At 37.1% G+C, this 20,052-nt stretch overlaps 2 protein-coding genes across 3 annotated transcripts in view; one reads left to right on the forward strand and one right to left on the reverse strand.

The window, feature by feature from the left end:
* The window catches only part of PLEK2 (pleckstrin 2), a 36,337-nt gene extending 35,069 nt beyond the window's left edge, over positions 1–1,268 (forward strand). The window contains 2 exon segments of the mRNA XM_011949823.1: positions 164–242; positions 791–1,268. Of these exon segments, the coding sequence (XP_011805213.1) occupies positions 164–242; positions 791–918 (207 nt within the window). The 3' untranslated portion in view covers positions 919–1,268.
* Positions 1,269–1,731: 463 nt separating this feature from the next.
* Positions 1,732–20,052, reverse strand: part of EIF2S1 (eukaryotic translation initiation factor 2, subunit 1 alpha, 35kDa) — a 38,929-nt gene continuing 20,608 nt past the window's right edge. For both annotated transcript variants that reach the window (XM_011949725.1, XM_011949726.1), the window contains exons 3-8: positions 13,799–13,878; positions 11,688–11,839; positions 7,761–7,867; positions 6,522–6,619; positions 5,615–5,758; positions 1,732–4,911 (exon numbers count right to left, since the gene is read on the reverse strand). In XM_011949725.1, coding sequence (XP_011805115.1) covers positions 4,786–4,911; positions 5,615–5,758; positions 6,522–6,619; positions 7,761–7,867; positions 11,688–11,839; positions 13,799–13,878 — 707 coding nt within the window. In that variant the 3' untranslated portion in view covers positions 1,732–4,785. The remainder of the gene's footprint in view (positions 4,912–5,614; positions 5,759–6,521; positions 6,620–7,760; positions 7,868–11,687; positions 11,840–13,798; positions 13,879–20,052) is intronic.

Below are 20,052 nucleotides of genomic sequence, written 5' to 3' on the forward strand. Positions count from 1 at the left end.
CTGATGCAGACAGCTTTGGCCATGTGATGTCCAAGTTCAGCTTCATCTTCTATTACAAATGATTTTGCACTGACTTCTTTAGCTGGCCTGAGTTGTAAGGGGAGTGCAACTCTTCCCTTTTGTGCATTCACAAATTTCTAATTGGGTCTCCTTTCCTCTGCAGGAAGAGAACAGGCCAGTGGGTGGGTTTTCTCTTCGTGGTTCACTCGTGTCTGCTCTGGAGGATAATGGCGTCCCCACTGGTAAGGTGCAACTTCAGCCCTGGCCTGAAGATCTCAGGGGCCTCCCTCCTGCACCTCAGTAATGTCCCACTAATGAAACAACTGCTTTGGAAGCTGAGCAAGGCTTTCTCAATGAGACAGAGTGGTGTGAGTTTTGAAGCGAATTTCAGAATTGAACAAAGGGTATGTTCTTGGCGTTTTAAGAATGCAACTAAGTAATCCTTATATTACTAATCTTTCCCCTCAGTTTCTGTGCTGATGGCCTGTAAGCTTCCACCTAAAAATAATAGCTGAGGCTTACACAATGCTTTAGGGTTAACATACCTTAATATATATCGTAACAGGAATTTCACAATAGCCAGCCATATTTAAGAAGATATTATTCCCATCTTATGGCTGTGGAAACTGGAGTTCCAATAAGTTAAACAATTTGAGATCAAACTCTAAATTCTGTGCTTGCTTTTAACATAAACATACTGGATTCTTTGGTGTAAATGAAAAAGTAGATCTATAGCATGCTAACATGGCTATTCAATCGCTGATTTCCCCCCTCCCTTTTTTCTGCCTAGGGGTTAAAGGGAATGTCCAGGGAAACCTCTTCAAAGTGATTACTAAGGATGACACACACTATTACATTCAGGCCAGCAGCAAGGCTGAGCGAGCTGAGTGGATTGAAGCTATCAAAAAGCTAACATGACAAGGACCTGAGGGAACCAGGATTCCTCCCTCCTACCAGATGACACAGACAGGAATTCCTGGAGAATGGGAGTGTGTTAAGACTTTTGACTTCTTTGTAAGTTTTGTACTGCTTTGGAGAGTGAATGCTGAAGAGTTCCTCAGATTACAAACAGCAATGGTGCCATTTCCTTCCTCATCTTCATGTTACAAACCTGGAAAGGCTAGAACAGCCATTAGGCGTCAGTATCTTGACTCTTCCCCAGCATCGCAAACAGCCATTTCCTCGGGCACCAAAGTAGGTTCCCTTTGTTGGAACAATTACACTGGCCATGCCATAATGTTGAATAAAACTCTCTTCTTATGCGGTTCTCTCTTAACTTCTTTGGAATTAGTAAAAGCTGACATTTGTTTCTGGCTATTAGAATCCCATACAAAGTTTTATAGTTTTCAAGCAACATTTCAAGTATCTCTGTCATTAAGACATACTTCATCTTAAAGTGGGGATGGTGGCCAAACTTTGTACATTCAGAGAATATTGTTTTGCTTTAGAAAACAAGCCTGCATAAATATTATACATTACAGAAGTCATGGACTCTGTCGGAGAACTTAATCACATATATGAAAAATACATACATAGCTTTTCTATGAAAAATGGGCATTTAGAGATGCAGAGTAAGAGTGCTCTGAAGGACAGAAAAAGATGTAAATGGGGAAGGTTTATATCAAGACATTAAATTTTGGTTTTAAAATGAACATAAGCTGAGACAAATAGGTACCAAGAAACTTCACCGGTTGGGAGGTTAATCTGTAGTGAAAAGTCTGTATCATACAATACTTTTTAAGAACATTTTTATTACTTTCAAGTTTATACAGTAATCTGGCACAAGCTATTGCCAGCATTCTTGCCAAGTACAAATGCTTGGACCTCCCCTTAATCAACAGATAAAATACGTAACTTACATTTAAGGGGAGTGGATACTTCAAAGTGCTTAAGAAAAAATTTGTCCTCTTAAATAGTTCGAACTGTCTCTTGTTAATCGTGTCTAAAACATTGACCTGAATAATGAGAAATCCCAAGCTAATGTTTCACTTATTCCTTATATGGTAAGAGACTACCTTTTAAAGCACCATTTCCATTTGGCATTTCACCAAGGTCTAATGCCCCTGGAATTAGTTTTTTTGTTTTGCCTTTTGAATATCGATAGGTGTTTATCTGAATTAAACTACATTTAGTTTGATGGCTTCCTGCCTCCAAATTGGCACGTGTGCCTCACTTTGTATGGGAGCTATCAGGATCTCCATAGGTTGCAAAGTAGATGACCATTACCTTGGGGTTGGGGCAAATCAGTGAACAAGTCTCGGCAAGGTACTGGCATTTGTATTTTTAAAAAAACCTCCAGCCATTTTGTTCTTGGTGTAAAAGTAGAATGGCTGGAGTATGGCAGCTGAGTAATAACTGTTCTGCTTACCATGATGTAGTGCTTAGCATGTCTCTATGGATCTATCTTTGAACATTATTCACTTAAGAACTGGCTTTTCTTGTTTTGCTATAACTGATATGAAAAATGGTTTGGGTGGGGCATGGTGGCTCATACTCTTATAGAGGCAGAGGCAGGAGGACAGCTTGAGCCCAGGATTTCGAGACCTGCCTGGGCAATATAACACCATTTGCCAAAAAAAAAAAAGAAAAAAACTGGTTTGAATATTCGTATTTCCTCCTGGCCATTACTCATTTTCAATTAATTTATGCATAAATGAGACCCAAACTATCACTAATTTTCAGCTATATTAATTGACAGCCACTTTTCATCAAGGAAAGGTACAGTGGGGAGTAGATGAAATCGTATTTTTAATGAAAAGGCTTTGATGGGAGATTCAAGATTTTTGGCTTTTTTTTTTTTTTGAGACAGCGTCTTGACCTGTCACCCAGGCTGGAGTGCACTGGAGTGATCACAGCTCACTGGCCTCAAGTGACCCTCCTGCCTTGGCCCCTTAAGTGCCAGGGTTACAGGCATGAGCCACCGTGCCTGGCAGAAAGTCAAGATTTGGATAAACTTACTTCTTTGCCAAGCCTGTTCTTCAAGTTATTCAGAACTGGGTGTATAACTTGTCCTCATATTTATCTTGTCCTTGCTTTTAGGTTAGCAAGGTGTATACACGCTTTAAGTTTTGTTTGTTCTTTTCCTCATGGTATCAGTGAAATACTAATCTATTCTCTGGCTAGGGTCAATTTACAAAATTGTCATGGAACTGAGCAAAAGGCCCATGTGGGATAAAAATCACCATTGATGCCACCAGTATTTTTCAAGTTATGGCTTTTGAAGTAAAACAAATTTCAGTAAACAATTCAAAACAAAAAAATTCCTCTGTGTACAACAAAGGAGCACCTGTTATATTTTGAATGCATTCTTCATGTTGCCAGCTTTCTAAACTTGTTTTTTTGATGCCTCAACAGACAGAAGTGAAAATTATGTGCCACTCTTAAGTACATCCAGGTTCTCCTCTACATATTCCCAATGTGGAATGCTGGCTAGCAATCATGGCACTCTCTCAGAAACCAGCCATTGGAAGTTAAAACTTTTGGATTTCAAAAGCTAGTACAGGCTGCTAAATTTAACAAAGGAGCAAACCTTCATAAATGGTACAAACTATCTGCCCAACACACTCCTCTATTTTCCAGACCCTTTAATATTGAGTAGTCTAGTCTTGGATTGACTATGGTGGGTTAGGTCTAATCTAAGTATCTTAATAGCTATCTAGGGATAATGAACAAAATTAAATACAACTGGTACCTCAAGTATCGTAATAGAATAAATTTATGAAGACAAGCAGACCAAAGCAACTCAAGATTTTCTACACCTGACTAAATGTAGCTGTAACTTCAAATAATGTGTTACCTATGAAACTTATTATGTACAAATTAGTTCTTGAAGGCAGAAATGGAAACATGTAAAAAAAAAACAACAAAAAACAACAACAGTTAAGTGTTCAAACAGATCCCTGTTTTGTTATAAAGAACTGGAGCTCTAGGTGGCACCTAGTGGATACCATGAATAAAAATCAAAAATTGGGTGATGATACTCCAACTAAAAAACGCAGCTGCTTTTTAAATTTTAAAAACATACTTTACCACCCTAAATTATAAACTCAAGGCAAGTAGCTTATTATACCAATAAGGACGTGGTGTGATAAATTCTCTCACACAAGTTGTCATCAATCTCGGATAAAAGGCACAGAACCAATTTAATTCTTCCATTGCATTTTAAGGCTTTGTCCCGCTAAGGGTCAACTTGCACTGTGGTTAAATTTATTTTCTCTAAACTCTTCTTTTGAAAGGATCTGTTATAGAGATCCTTTATTCACCTGCTCCTACAGTTCCATATCAAGACTAAAATAAAGATAAAAGAATTAGGGTCTTAGTATTCAAAATGCTTTTAACTGGTGACAAGAAGGAAGAAGCCTATAGTTAAATATCCCAGAAATTTATTTGATGTTTGTTTGAATACATTTTATATAGAAAGATTGGGATTGTTTGCTTTGGATGCCCCTGGTAAATCTCGTGAGGCATTGAACTAGAAAGGGGTGCCAATCTGGAGACATCAGAAATGGAAATCACAAGCCCAATTTTAGAACTATTCTTAAAGATTTGTCTCTAGTGAAATGAGGCCACTCCCTTAAAAATGCTCAAAGTGTTGGAGCTACTGTGTGACAACAGCTGACATTTAGGAGGGCATTTCATGTTCCAATCTGTTAGAACATTTAAATACTTAGAAATAAAAAATATTCAGCTTTGAAGTTTTCAATACTGGAAAACTTTCAAGTCTAGGATTTACAGCCAGGAAGGGCTGCTCTGTGTTCCTTAAATTGGACTCTGTTTCCCACAAAGTTAATCTTCAGCTTTGGCTTCCATTTCTTCTGCATCATCATCTCCATCCACTTCGGCATTTTCTCTTTCAAGCCTCTCCATCTGCCTCGCAAGTTCAGTCTCATCTGTATCTGTGACCACTTTGGGCTGTGGAAGCAGAGTATTATAATTTCAAACTGAAGTAGTAAATACTATATAAATTTAATTTCAATACTATTACTGCCTAATGTCTTCTCTCTTTAACATTTTTCTAACAACTCTATTATAATATCTGTTTAATTTTGAGTGACATTACTAATAAATTCCATTACATAAATAATAGGTGAAACTTATGAGAATAGTATAGAAAAAGGATGTATTAAAATGGAAAATTATTTTCTGTCATTTTTATAAGCTAAAACTGAAAACATGAAATAACCCCAGTGGCTGTATCTTTCAAGACCACAAATAGATGTCCTGTTAAAAAAACCATCTTCCAGGCTCAAACTACTACTTACTAGCTTACTAGTCCTTTCCATAGAAGGAACCATTATATAACACACACACACACACGTTTCTTTCTTGTTGGACAAGGAAAAGACAGGAGACGACTTTTTTTCTCCCAATTGTGAGATCAAATTTTAGACACGCCACATCCAAATTCAAACAATAAAAAAACTTCTCATTTATATTGTTTATTCCCTTCCTCCTGGCTGGGGGTGGGGGGTGACCCCTAACACCATTAGTGATCAAAGGCCTGAATGACCATCCTACAATACGACATTCCAAGGCTGACAGCTCTTATTTACCTACAAGAACTCCTTTTAGAAACCTCCTGAGTCATTATTAAAAATGAATCTATTGATCTCACCTCCATTTGAACATTGAACACACCCCTCTTTTCCTCAATCTTTTCTTTGATAACAGCCATAGCTTGGCTGAGGACAGAAAGGCCTTCTGTTCTCTCCAGGGTTGTCGTAGTCATTACATACCGAGGAGGAGCTATTAGATTAATCTAAAAGAGAAAGACAAAAATTCAATTATGAATGTACCTATAGAACCCACAACTATTAGGATGCTTGAGATTTTATTAATCTGCTGTGTTAACAATCACCCCAAAATGTAATTGCCAATTCTACAGGACAGAAATTTAGGGTCCTACAGAATTGGCAATTACGTTTTGGGGTGATTTGTTAATGTAGCAAAAGCAAATCAATACAGGGATCTAATGCAGTATAAACAGTCCATTGCAATACTGAATACAAAGAATTATCATTTCTGGGTTACATTTGGTGGCTAAATTAACTGCAATTATCCTCAGTATAATGGATAATTTGTCTCTGAACTAAACTGATGGAAGAATCCTTCTACAAGATTCTGAGTTACAGTCATCCAGTTAATTTTATCACTAATGAAAGATTCTGATCAAACCTCATAAAATTTGTATGTGTACAGATGGAAGAAAGTGTTACTCTTTTTTTAAAGTACTATCAGTATTTTGGGCACAGCAACTCTTTATTGTAAAGGAGGTTTGGCATCGCTGGCTTTCTACCAACAGAAATCTCCATCCACTGTGACAGTAACAGTAGAGACCAAAAAAGCCTAAACATAAATCACAAACATCTAGAAATATTACCAAGAACCACTGCTCAATTTTAAGAGCAAAAAAACCCACTTTTGTTATGAAACGTGATTAAAAAAAAATCGAAACAAAGATCAAAGATCCTATTTGGTTTAGGTGGGCATTTCAGTCGGGAGGGAGACAACTGACAACTCACCTTAATGGGCATGTTTTCTGTAGAACAATTCAAACCTGCTCTTAGGGCTTCTTTTACAGCATCAATGCCTTCATAACCATAACAAGCCACTTCAATATCTACAATTACAAAAGTTCAAAAGTTGATACCAAAAAATGCAAAAAATACTTTAAAGGAAATCAAACATGTGGCAGATATACTAGTATTCAAATACCCTGAATCTAACCTCTCTATACTGCAGTTCCTTATTTATAAAATGGAGGTAAGGAGGAGTGTGGTAAAGATGGAATGTTAACAGTAACTGCAATTTATCTAAAACGGTTCAGAAATTGTATTACCCTTTGACTCAGAAATTCTACTTTTAGGAATCTGTCTTCAAGAACATTTGTGTAAATGGGTAAGTATGTATAATATAAGGGTGCTAATTTGTAGCTTTTTTTTTGTAACTATGAGAAAACTGGCACAACCTACATGTTCATCAAGAGGGGACTGGTTTATGTCAAGGTTTATCTGTTCTGTGAAACATTACCTAGCATAAGAAAGAATGAGAAAGATTCCTATGTTCTACAATGGAAGGGTACCTATGATACACTGGGTGGAAAAGGCTAGTTGGAGAAAATTCTGCATGGTATGTCCCATCTTTGTAAACACTTGGAATATTTTAAAGTATGCACTAAAACAAAACAATCAAACCCCTCTTTTAAAAAAAAGGGCTACCTTTAGGTTAGCTGAACTCACAAGACTGTTTCTACTTGTGTCAATATATAAATTTTATGATTCAGAAGCCAAAATAATTTCTTAAGCTTCTGTTATAAAAAGCAAACATTTGCCGGGCGCGGTGGCTCAAGCCTGTAATCCCAGCACTTTGGGAGGCCGAGACGGGCGGATCACAAGGTCAGGAGATCGAGACCATCCTGGCTAACATGGTGAAACCCCGTCTCTACTAAAAAATACAAAAAAACTAGCTGGGCGAGGCGGCGGGCGCCTGTAGTCCCAGCTACTCGGGAGGCTGAGGCAGGAGAATGGCGTAAACCCGGGAGGCGGAGCTTGCAGTGAGCTGAGATCCAGCCACTGCACTCCAGCCCGGGCCACAGAGCCACAGAGCGAGACTCCGTCTCAAAAAAAAAAAAAAAAAAAAGCAAACATTTAGAAAAATTTATAGATGTTGATGTAGCAACATATACTTTGGTAAGTCTCATTATTTAATAGCTTTTTTGATGCATGCAAAATATTGTAAAAATCATTTAGAAAATCATTTACCTGCTCGAATTTTGACAGCCTGTGGGGTCAAGCGCCTATTAATGTTATTAATGAGTACTTCCCGTTCATCTTCATTCAAATCTAAACTATCCAAAATAGATGGGTCACTGGTCAAAAACATAAATAAATAACAAAAGGTCAAGGTTATATTACTGATAAATGTGAAACCAAACACCATGGAACAATGCATACAATAATTAAGCACAGGCTTTAGTGTCACAACTAGAATTCAAATCTTAGCTTTGTACTTATACCCCAACTGGTTATTAGTGAAATCAACATTTTAGTGATCTGACTAGAACAAGCAATTTAATGCCTAACACATCTAATATTCTACTATAATTGATTACTTCCATGCAATTAGCTGTCCCTGCCTCAAGGAGTTTATTATCTAGCTTGAATAGAAAAAAAAACATGGAAAAAAATTTAAATGTAACAGTACATCTGTGGGCATCAGGAGAGGAAGGTATTACTTCTAGTTAATGAGGTCAGGAAGGGCTTCATGCAAAAAGTAGCATTTCTTCTGACCTTCCTAAGTGCCACAGGACAGGGACCAGGGTCTTATTAACTGGCATGTTTGTTGAATGAGTGAACAGATGAAAATATGAAATAAGACTAAAAGAGGAGTAGCACTGTAAAAAGTAAGGTAGAACTATTGTAAAAAAGTTATGATACATAGGGCTGGGCACCAGTGGTTCATGCCTGTAATCCCAGCACTTTGGGAGGCTGAGGCAGGAGGATCACAGGAGACCTGGAGTTCATAGACCAGCCTAGACAACATAGCAAGACCTCCATCTCTATTAAAAAAAGAAAGTTATGTCATATAAAAAAGGAATAGCATGAGCAAGCTTCAGGCTTAATAAGCAAGGGGTCTTGTTAGGAATAAAAGGCAAGAGAATTTGGGTAGAGGGAACTTTTACTCAGCTAACAAAGTAACAAGAAGACAAACCAACATAAATGCCTACGAAACAAGATGACAAAGAGAAAATGGGCAAATGAGGTGAACAGATGTTTCATAGAAGAAACACAAATGGTCAATAAACATGAAAAACTGTTGACCACTCCAACAATCAGGAGTAAGCAAATCAAAAGATACTACTGTGAATTCATTAGATTAGAAAAGGGAGAAAAAAAAATCAGATATATACCAAATTGTGGCAAGGATGAGGGGAAATAGGAATACTTATACAAATGCTAGAGGGAATATAAATTGTAGAATCAATTTGAAGAGTAATTTGGTGAAATCAAGTCAGTTTAAAGATATATAATCAATCCTATGACCCAACAATTCCACTCCTAGGCATATATATTAGAAACTCTGAAACAACTACATATAGAGACACATACGCTATTCATCACAGCCCTGTTCGACAAATGGGACAAAAGGGAAAATTACCTAAACAACTCTAATAGAGAAACAGATAAAGAATATTCTCACAATGAAATACTATACAGAGATTAATATGGATCAAGTATACATCTATCAATGTGGGGGCATCCTGCTTAGTAACAGCCTTATATGTAAAAATGCAAGCTACAAAAAGATACAATAGGTTACATTTCAAATAATGATTATAGACACATACATGTAGCAAAACAACAAAAACAAATGATATTGACACATAATAATTTCAGAATAGTGGTTATCACTGACAAGTGAGGAAAATAAGTCTGGAAAGGTAAAACATTGTTTCCAACTATGTGAGAAATTTTATGTAATTAAAAAAAAATGCAAAGAACTAGCATTAGTTAAATCTGGACAGTCCCTACATGAATGAAGAAAAGAGTGCTAAGTAACACATGCCAAGGCTTAGTGGTAACAAGGGGTTGCTGGAGCTAGAAGTTAAAGAGGTAACTAAAGAGGCCAGATGATGACAGTTGAGAGAAATTAAGAAATGTACTGAGGACTGCAGGACAGAAATATAAAGTTGTGTTTAATGGCTAATAGTGCAAACTCTGCTGGAGCCAGAATGCATGTGTTTGAATACTGCCTGGCTCTATGATTTGTTAGCTGTGTGACCTTGAACAAATTACTTAATCTCAGCTTCAATTTCTTCAACTGTAAGAAAAGGATAATAATAGCATTTATACCATACATTGTTAGAATTATATAAACATTAGTTATCATTATTACTATTCCCACCTTTTCTACATGATATACCAAAAAATAATAATAATAATAATAAATAAAAATAAATAAAAAGTCACATGAGAATAAACTTGAAGGGATTTGGAACCCCAGATGAGTTGGCTTGCTGGGGGACTCTTAATGGTCCTGGGTCCTACTTATTCTCTTTTTTTCCCCCCTCTACCCCTTAACATTTAGGAAGGAGTGGGAGGTAAAGAGACAAGTGTAGAGAACTGAGTCTGGCTTTTTTTTTTTTTTTTAAGAGACAAGGTCTCACTCTCATCCAGGCTAGAGTGCAGTAGTGCAATCATAAATTACAGCTCACAGAAACCTCAAACCACTGGACTCAAGTGATCCTCCTGCCTCAGCCTCCCGCCTCAGCCTCCCAAGTTGCTGGGACTACAGGCACATGCTACCACACCTGGCTACTTTTAATTTTTTTTTTTTTAAGAGATGGCGGTCTTGCTATGCTGCCCAGGATAGTCTACAACTCCTGGCCTCAAGCAATCCTCCCACCTCAGCCTCCCATAGTGCTGGGATTACAGGCATGAGCAACCACGCACAGCCAAGTGTGGCTGTTAAAAGCAGAGGACGCAGTGTTTGCTCCAAGAGAAAGTACAGGAAAAGTTGAGAAGTGTGTTTTATGGTGTAAATGGAAGAAACCAGAGATATTTCTATGCTGATGGAGCAAAAACCAATAAAGGGAAAGGTGACCCAAGACAAAAAGTGACTGATAGAGATCTCTGAGCAATGGCTGAGCATAGGTGGCAAGATTAGTTTGAGAGCAAGAAGGACACAAATTTCAGTGACAGCAGCATAGGAAGAAATGACAGGTGGGACGGAGATATGTAAGTTTGTTGAGATAGTGGAAAAGTAGTTCTTGTGCAATGGTTTCTATTTTCTTTATAAAATAAAACAGGTAGTTAGCATACCAGCCAAGAGGCAGGGAACAGGGATAGAGTGGTTTTCCGAGGAAGAACATGGAAAAGCTCTAAAATAGCCACTATAGAAGAACTGACCAGGAGCAGAGAGAATGTGGAATAGCTGAGGCTGGAGACCATGAATATGCAGTGGACCAACCTGCAAGACTGTGATTTTTCCTAGCAGCACTCTACAAGTACAGAGAAGGCCGGAACATCGATCCAAGGCTGGATGTATCAGAAGGAAAAACAGGGCAAAAGCTCATAATAATGGCAAGAAAGTCGTTGAAATGATGGATCATGGTGTGCCTATGTTGGATAAGAAAGAGAAGGCAGGAAATGGTGAAAAGACAGGGAGAAAAAAGATTTGGAATCAGAGCCTAACATACAGAATTAAGATGACAAATAATAGGACCAACTGAGAGCTAGATGAATAGGAGGCTGGGGCAAAAGAACAGAAAGTGTGAATTAAAGATTTTAGTGGCAGAGCAAATCCTGGTGATAGTAAGGCCCAGGCTAAGGCTACATGGAAGACTGGGTAAAGTGGTGTGGGCTGAAAGTCAAAGGAGAGTCAAAAGAGGTAGAGCAAACAAGAGGTTATAGTTTTTGGTGACATATGCTCTTTAGTCCTATAGCCACTTAGGACAATAACTATGAAAGGAAAATTTGTGAGAGAAACCATATGGTTTATGAATCTACATAACTATGATACATAAAACTACACAGACTTGACCATATAGGATTGGCCCATTTATTGGCCAACACAAAATATTTTAATCTAAAATTGGCAAGTACTTTATACATGGATGGTGTGCTGTTAAATATCAGGCTAAGAGTTGTGATATCAAGGTAGAAGGAGAGTCAAGAAAGCATTCTTACGAGACTGCATGCTTAAATGCATCATAGGCACCATATCCAGGTCTCTTGTACTTGTCATCAAAGACCCAGGCAGTCCTCTGGAATAGGCTTTCCAGCTGCTCATCCTTGGTGTATTCTAACACCTCAGCAACATGACGAAGAATGCTATAAACCTAGAAATAAAATGAAAAGCTCAACAATTCAAAGATAAGGGATCTATAAAAAATAAATATTTTTACATTTTAGTAAATAACATAATTTGACTACAAAAATTCCTTAACAACAAAAGATCTCCATATAAGTTCTTTCTCCATAGGGAAATATTCACTTTAAATGGGTATAAAAAGTAGAGACAGTATACAATTTAGGGTCCTAAGACCTGGATCGAGTCTTGACAATAACACAGTATCTCTGAACTTGTTTCCTCCTCTGGAAAAAGAAGATACTAGTATCTCTCCTTACTACAGAGAGTGCTCCGCATAGATCAAATATACAAAAACCACACACTATAAATGGAAAACGGTTACACAAATACAAGTTGTTATTATTACTTCATGAGGACAGAATCAGGATTAAAAGCTTTTTTTTTTTTTCTGTAATCTTACCCACCTGCCAAACTTTTTCTTACCTCCTAAAATTAACATAGGGTGCAGAGAAAAAGTATTAAAAAGGTCTTCATCATAGTTACACATAAAAATTGAGTGAGAAAAGGTACTGACATTGAGTAAGTCTTCCATTTTAACATCTCGATAAGATCTATTAACACACTCATTTTAGCAATATCCTAAGGAGACAAAAAAATATGGAATTTTCCCAGAGAAGTGCTTCTCAAAAGTTAGTGGGACCTGACAGTCTGTATTTCTAAAAAATATGTGATGTCAATGCTCTTAGTTCAGAGACTACATTCTAAGTGGTAAGGTCCTAGAGTTTATTAAGAAGAGATTTTACTGACAGTGTTTTCAAATGTGTAAACCACACTGCATAACTGTAAATACACATTAAAACAAAGGAAATGATTTGGGTAGCTGATGGCTTTTAGACCTTCCTTTTCTCTCTTACTGGGATTAAGCAAGATTTTTTTAAATCTCTTCACTGAAACTTTTTTTTTTTTTGATATTTTATCTTGAAGACAGAAACACTCATAGCAGAAAAGAACAGACACCAGAGAAGGGCAAAGAAAACAGAAGCAATACAAACAGTACCACTAAGAACTGAGGATAGCCTGGGCACACTGGCTTACGCCTGTAATCTCAAACATTCCGGGAGGCAGAGGCGAGGGGATCGCTTGAGCCCAGGAGGAGGTGGTTGTAGTAAGCTGAGATTGCGCCACTGCACTCCAGTCTGGGCGAGACTTTGTCACACACACACACACACACACACACACACACACACCTGAGGATGTAGAGGATGAAGGATAACTTAAACAGGGCCTGAGAAAAGAGAAATACTGACAGAAGAAATGTGACAAAATTAAATGGCTATCTTTGCTTTGCTGGTGCTTACTGTGGATGACAAGTAGGAAGTAACAGCAAAAATAAGAAAAAAAGTAAAAAGAAATAATCCTAACACGCTAGTGGAGGGGAAAAAAAACCAAAACTAGTAACAGCCTCTGCCTTGCTTTCCTGGATTCACAGACATTTTATAAACCCCTGTTCATTTTTAACATATAACAGCTGGCTGTCTCTGTTACCCTTATCCCAGAACAGGGTTGAAAATCAAGAACTGTGTTTTGGTCAAGCGCATTAGCTCACTTCTGTAATCCCAGCACTTTGCGGGGCTGAGGCTCAAGGATCACTGGAAGCTCAGGGTATGAGACCAACCTGGACAAAATGGCAAGACCTCATTTCTATTTAAACAAACAAACAAACAAAAAAACCCCGTATTTTATGAGGCATTCCAATTGGAAACAAGTTAAACCAGTTGAAGTCACCCACAGTTAATTTAACCTAAAATGGCTTCAAAACACTTCTAGTATTGATTTGAGAATATTAGATCATAAGCAATACTTTAAGTTAGCAGCAGTATGAGATGAAAAAACAAAACACCGTAGTCATACTCTTTTGAAATTAAGATTTCAAATTATTTATTAAACTCACAGATAGTGGACTAATTTGACTCAAAGATCAACTTACAGTTTTCGATTTTGTGAATTTGTCTTCACATTTGATTGCTTCCTCTGGAGAAACTCTTCTTTTTGACAAATCAATATATCCTGTACAAAAAAATTTTGAAAAACTTATCTCTGTCCAGGTGCCACTGCACTACTGTAACCGGCTTTGAAGACCAAATTAAGTGTTTGATTGGCATACTTACAATTATTTCCTACTAAAATCATATCAACAAAATACTGCATAAGTATTGCAAGGCTGAGTATCCCTCATCAGAAATGCTTGGGACCAAAAGTGTTTTGGATTTCAGATTTTGGAATATATGCAATGTATTTACTAGTCAGAGCATCCTGAATCTGAAAATCCAAAATCTGAAATGCTCCAATGAACATTTCCTTTGAGTGTCATGTTGATGCTCAAAAAGTTTCAGATTTTGGAGCATTTTGGATTTGGGGATAAGGGATACTCAGTCTGTACAAGACGAGAGATTCTGAATTGTTTTCAGAAATACATTTTTATTATCAGGTAATTATATATTCTCCATTACCTTACTGGAGAGAACTAATAATTTTCAATTATCCAAATGAAAGCTAGTCAAAATGCCTATCTTTCCCCTATTTCTTCCTTTTCCTTCTCCAGAATAGGAATTCACTAAGATGTTCATTTAGTTTAAGGAAAGAGGCTATCCTCACAGAAGATACACACACACCCACACACACACTCACATACTGAACAAATTAAAACTATCGAATCTACTGTATTACTATCATATACAAGTAACTATGTTACTTGTTGGTGCTTATATATGTTAGGTGCTTAAACATCTCCTTGAACCCTCACAACAATCCTGCATGGTAGATTATCATCCTATTTCCCACAGCCCCACCTCTTTTTAACCTGAAGAAACTAAAACCCACGAGAAGTTAAGTAACTTGCCAAGGTCAAGTAGCCAAAAAACGGCTGCAACCTACAAACCTGCGCCTGGCAATGACTTCCAGTGCAATGCTGAGTAACAGCGTGATAGTGAATGTCTTCTTTTCAATACTGGAGGACATCAAGTCTGTGGCGTTTTTCTAGACACTCTTTTATCAGATTAGGAAATTCCCTTTTAGTTTTTGTTTGCTGACTTTTTATTATGAATTGGTGACAAATTTTGTCAAATGCTCTTTCACATCTATTAAAATGGTGATAGTTTTCCTCCTATATTCTCTTCATATACACTGATATTATTTCAGATTCTGAGCATTGTTTCATTAAAAATGGTATGACTTACATATAGTGTACATACACCACTTTTAGTGTTAAGTTCTTTGTGTTTAAAATAAAAAGAACAGTCATTTAACCACCACCAAAATCAGGTTCCATCACCCCTGAAGCCACTAAAAACTGGATACAAGTTTCTTTGTGAAAATAAATTCCTCCTAGAAATGGCACAGCTGCATTATACATTAAGTACATGTTAATTTTAACTGCCAAACTTTCCCAAAGTGAATGCGGCACTCTGCATTCCCATGAGCAATGTGGAGCAGTTAGAACTGCTCCATGTCTCTCAACTGATTTTTAAAAAGTCAGTCTATTGACTGTGCAGTGGCATCTCACTGTGGTTTTAATTTGCATTTTCCTAATGACTAGTGATGTTCAATATCTTTTCACGTACATATTTGCTATCCAATTATCTTCTTTGGCAAAGTGTCTATTCAAAACTTTTGCTCCTTTGAAAATTGATGGTTTAGATACAGGTTTTGTTTTTGGTTTTCTTTTTTTGAGATGGAGTCTCACTCTGTCGCCAGACTGGAGTGCAGTGGCGCAACCTCAGCTCACTGCAAACTCTGCCTCCTGGGTTCAAGTGATTCCCCTGCCTCAGCCCCCTGAGTAGCTGGGACTACAGGCATGCACCACCATGTCTGCTAATTTTTTGATTTCAGTAGAGAGGGAGTTTCACCATGTTGGCCAGGATGGTCTCGATCTCCTGACCTCATGATCTGCCCACCTCTGCCCACCTGCTGGGATAACAGGAGTGAGCCACTGCTCCCAGTCTATATACAGGATTTTTTTAGGTTGTTCAAGAGTTTTTAAAATATGCTGGTTTGTCTTTTTATTCTCTTTACAGTGTCTTTAAAGAACATAAGTTCTTAATTTTGATAAGGTTCAATTGATCAATTTTTCCTTTCATGGATAACACTTTTAGTGTGCTATCTAAGAAATCTTTGCCTAATCCAAGGTCAAAAAGATTCCTATGTTTTCTTCTAGAGGTATTTAGAAGTTTACATTTACATCTATGATTCATTTTAAGGTAACTTTTGTATAAGGTGAGGTGTTTGAACTGAGTTTCTTTTTTGCATATGGACATCCAGTAGTCCCAGCACCATTTGTTAAAAAGATAATTTTTTTTCTTTGATCAGCTGCTTTTGTACTTGTTAATTAACTGATCATATAAAAGCACACATAAACTTTAAAAAAATTTTTTTTTAAATAAAAAGAAGTGAGAAACAACAATAAAAGAGGTGGGGTCCTGCTATGTTGCCCAGGCTAGTCTTGAACTCCTGGGCTCAAGTGATCTTCCCACCTAGGCCTCCCAAAGTGCTGAGATTACAGGCCTGAGCCACCATGCCCAGCCAACGAAAAGTTATGATTGTTAAACCAAACTGGCATTCCATATACTCCACTTGGTCATGCTTTATTATCCTTTTTAAACATTGTTGGATTTGAAAAACATATTTTATTAATTGTTTTATCTATGCTGATCACATTTTTGGTCAGTAATTTGCTTTTTTACAAAAACATGTCTTTGTCGGGTTTTCTTATCAGGGTTATGATGGCCTCATAAAATTAGTCATGCACTGCATAACATTTCAGTAAACAATGGACTGCATATATAGCAGTAGTGCTGTAAGACTATAATACTGTATTTTTACTGTACCCTTTCTGTGTTTAGGTACATAAATATTTACCATTGTGTTACAACTACCTAATCAGTACAGTAACATGCTGTACAGGTTTGTAACCTAGGAATAATAGACTATACTAAACAACCCATGTGTGTATGGGCTATACTATCAAGATCTATGTAAGCAGCACACTCTATGATAACTGCATGATGAGACATTTTTCAGAATGTATCCTTGTCATTAAGCACCACGTGACTGTATTGACTATATTTTGGAAGTGTTCCCACCTCCTCCATTTTTTTTTTTTTGTGGGAGACACAGTCTTGCTCTGTTGCTCAGGCTGTAGTATAGCAGTATGATCACAGCTCACTACAGCCTCTAACTCCTGGGCTCAAGCCGTCCTTCCACCTCAGCCTCCCAAGTAGCTGGAACTACATTACAGGTACACACCACCACACCCAGCTAATTTTTTAAAATTTTTATAGAGATGGGGTCTCCCTATATTGCCAGGCTGGTCTTGAACTCCTGACCTCAAGCGATCCTCCTGTCTCAGCATCCGAAATTGCTGGGATTACAAGTGTAAGCCACCATGCCTGGCCTACCTCCTTAACTTTCTGAAATTGTATTATGACTCATATTATTTCTGCCTTAAATGTCTGATACAACTCATCAATTTAACCATCTGGCCTAGTTTTCTTTTTTTTGAGACAGAGTCTTAGTCACTCAGGTTGGAGTGTAGTGGCGTGATCCTGGCTTACTGCAGACTTGTTCTCCCGGGCTCAAGCAATCCTCCAACCTCAGCTTCTCTGGGACTGACTTACAGGTGCACAACACCATGCCTGGGTAATTTTTCTATTTTCTGTAGAGACAAGGTTTTGTCATGTTTCCAGGCTGGTCTTGAACTCCTGGGCTCAAGCAATCTGCCCACCTCAACCTCCCAAAGTGCTGGAATTATAGACATGAACGACTGTGCCTGGTCAGGACCGAGTTTTCTTGATGACAAGGTTTTTTACAATAAATTCAATTTCTCTAACATATAGGACACTTGAAATTTCTATTTTAAATTGTGTCAGTTTCAGTAAGTAAAATTTTGCAAGGAATTCACTAATTTCACCTAATTTGTTGAGATGATTGGCATAAAATTGGTAACGATATTCCCTTATCAGCCTTTTAATGACTGTACCATCTGCAGTGATAGCCCTGTTCTCATTCCAGAGATTGGTAATTTGTGTTCTCTTTCCTTTTCTTCATCAGCCTAACTAGGGGTTTATCAATTTTGCTCTTTTTTAAAAAAACAAAAAGCAAGTTTTTAACTTTGTTACTGTTCTCTGATTTTCTGATACTCTATTTCACTGATTATCTTATACTTATTATTTCTTTTATTCTACTTAAGTTTACCTTTCCCTTCTTTTATCCTCTAAAATGAAAGTCTAGGTAACTGTTTTAGATCTTTATTCTTTTCTAATATAAGTAATTAAAGCTATAAATTTTCCCCTAAGGCTTTAATATATGAATTATTTGGAAGGGCTTATTTAATATTACAAACTTTTCTCTCCCAAGATATAATGACACTGATTTCAAAATTAGTTCCAGTGTGATCAGAGAACATATTTGTATTCCAACCCTTTGAAATTTATTTAGAGTTGTATTAATGTTATAGCTCACCTTATTGTCTATCTTGGTGAATGTCATGCACACTTGAAAATAATGTGTATTTTACCTTTTCTGGGTGCAGTGTTCTAAGTATCAAACAAGTCAAGGTCTTTGGTGATCTGTCTAATTGTTTCATCAATTGTTCAGAGCTTGTTCAAACTTCCAAATATGATTATAGATTTTTCTATTTCTCTCTTGAATTCTTTCAATTTCTGCTTTATATTTTGAACTCTATTATTAGGCACATGCACAGTGATGACTATTGTTTTCCTTCTAACAAATTGACCCTTTATCATTACAAAATATCCCTGTTTAAATCTGAAAATACTGTGTCTTTAAATCTACTTTATCTAATATTAAGACACTGTCTCCTTAAGGTATTGTCTGCATAATATATCTTTTTATATCCATTTATTTTCAACCAAGTATGTCTCTTGTAGACAGCATTATCATTGAGTCTTTTTAATTCATCCTAACAATCTCTGCCTTTTAGCTGGAATATTTACCTGATTTACATTTAATTACTGATATAAATGAATTCAGTTATATCAATAACTGAATAACTGATTAACTGAATACCTACATTTTAGATATTTGTTTTCTATTTGTTCTTTCTGGTTTTTGTTTTGTTCTTTTGAGTTTTCTTTTAGGTTAATGTTTTCTAGAATTCCATTTTAATATATCTTTGGCTTTTACAATAGTCTATCTTTGTATTTTACTTACTTATTTCTAGAGACAGAGTTTCACTATGTTGCGTGGGCTGGTCTTGAACAACTGGTCTCAAGTGACTCTCCCACCTCAGCCTCCCAAACAGCTGTGACTACAAGCACAGACCACTGCAATTGGCTTATTTAATGGTTATTCTAGAATTTACAATATACATACTTAACTTTTAGAGTTAATTTTACTACTGCACATAAAATGTAAGAATCATTAAGAATCATATAGATCTATTTACCCCACACCTCCTGGCCTTTGTGATTAAGTTGTCAAGTGTACTAAGTCTGCTTTAAACAGTATTCTGTTTTCTTAGCTTCTATACTTAACTATTTGGCATCCATTAATCACAGAGCCAACTGTATTAACTATATATTTATTATTAGGAGTAACTAAATATTTTCTTATTTTCTGTATTCTTGAGGCTCTGATATTTGTGGAGAGACTGCCTCTCCATCAGGTGGGGAGGAGTCAGCAAAGGGCTTGCTTGGGAGCATGCCTTTCTTATGCAGAGCAGCCAATCTGGAGCCCATAAACTCACACACCAAGTCAAAGTTCTCCCTGTTGTAAGTCAAGGGCCAGGTATTAGACAAGCAGGGCAGTCCTTATGCCCCAAGGCCCACCAAAAGCATCCAAACTAGCCAACTGCAAGCCGTTTAAGCTGCTCTGCTTTGCTTTTCCTGCAGAAACTCCAATAAAAGCTCTGACCTACTTTTTCCCCTAGTTCCTTGTGACTCCCGACTAAAACTGGTGCTTCCCCATGTGGCCCTGCATGGCATTATGAGGCCCCCTTCTCTCAGGCAATATAAGTAGTAAAAGTTTTCAAGGACATTGGCCTGTGTCATCACTCAGTCACCTCTGTAGATTACAATCCCACGGGCACAAATGAGACAAATAGTTAAATGTATTTTTTAAAGAAACTAAGAAGGGCAAAAATAGTCTTTTACATTTACCTGTGTATTTTCCATGTCAGGTCATCACATCTCTTCAGTTTAAGTAACTTCCTTTACCTCTCTCTCT

Source organism: Colobus angolensis, unplaced genomic scaffold, assembly GCF_000951035.1.
Source record: "Colobus angolensis palliatus isolate OR3802 unplaced genomic scaffold, Cang.pa_1.0 Scaffold3, whole genome shotgun sequence".
NCBI classification, from domain to species: Eukaryota; Metazoa; Chordata; class Mammalia; order Primates; family Cercopithecidae; genus Colobus; species Colobus angolensis.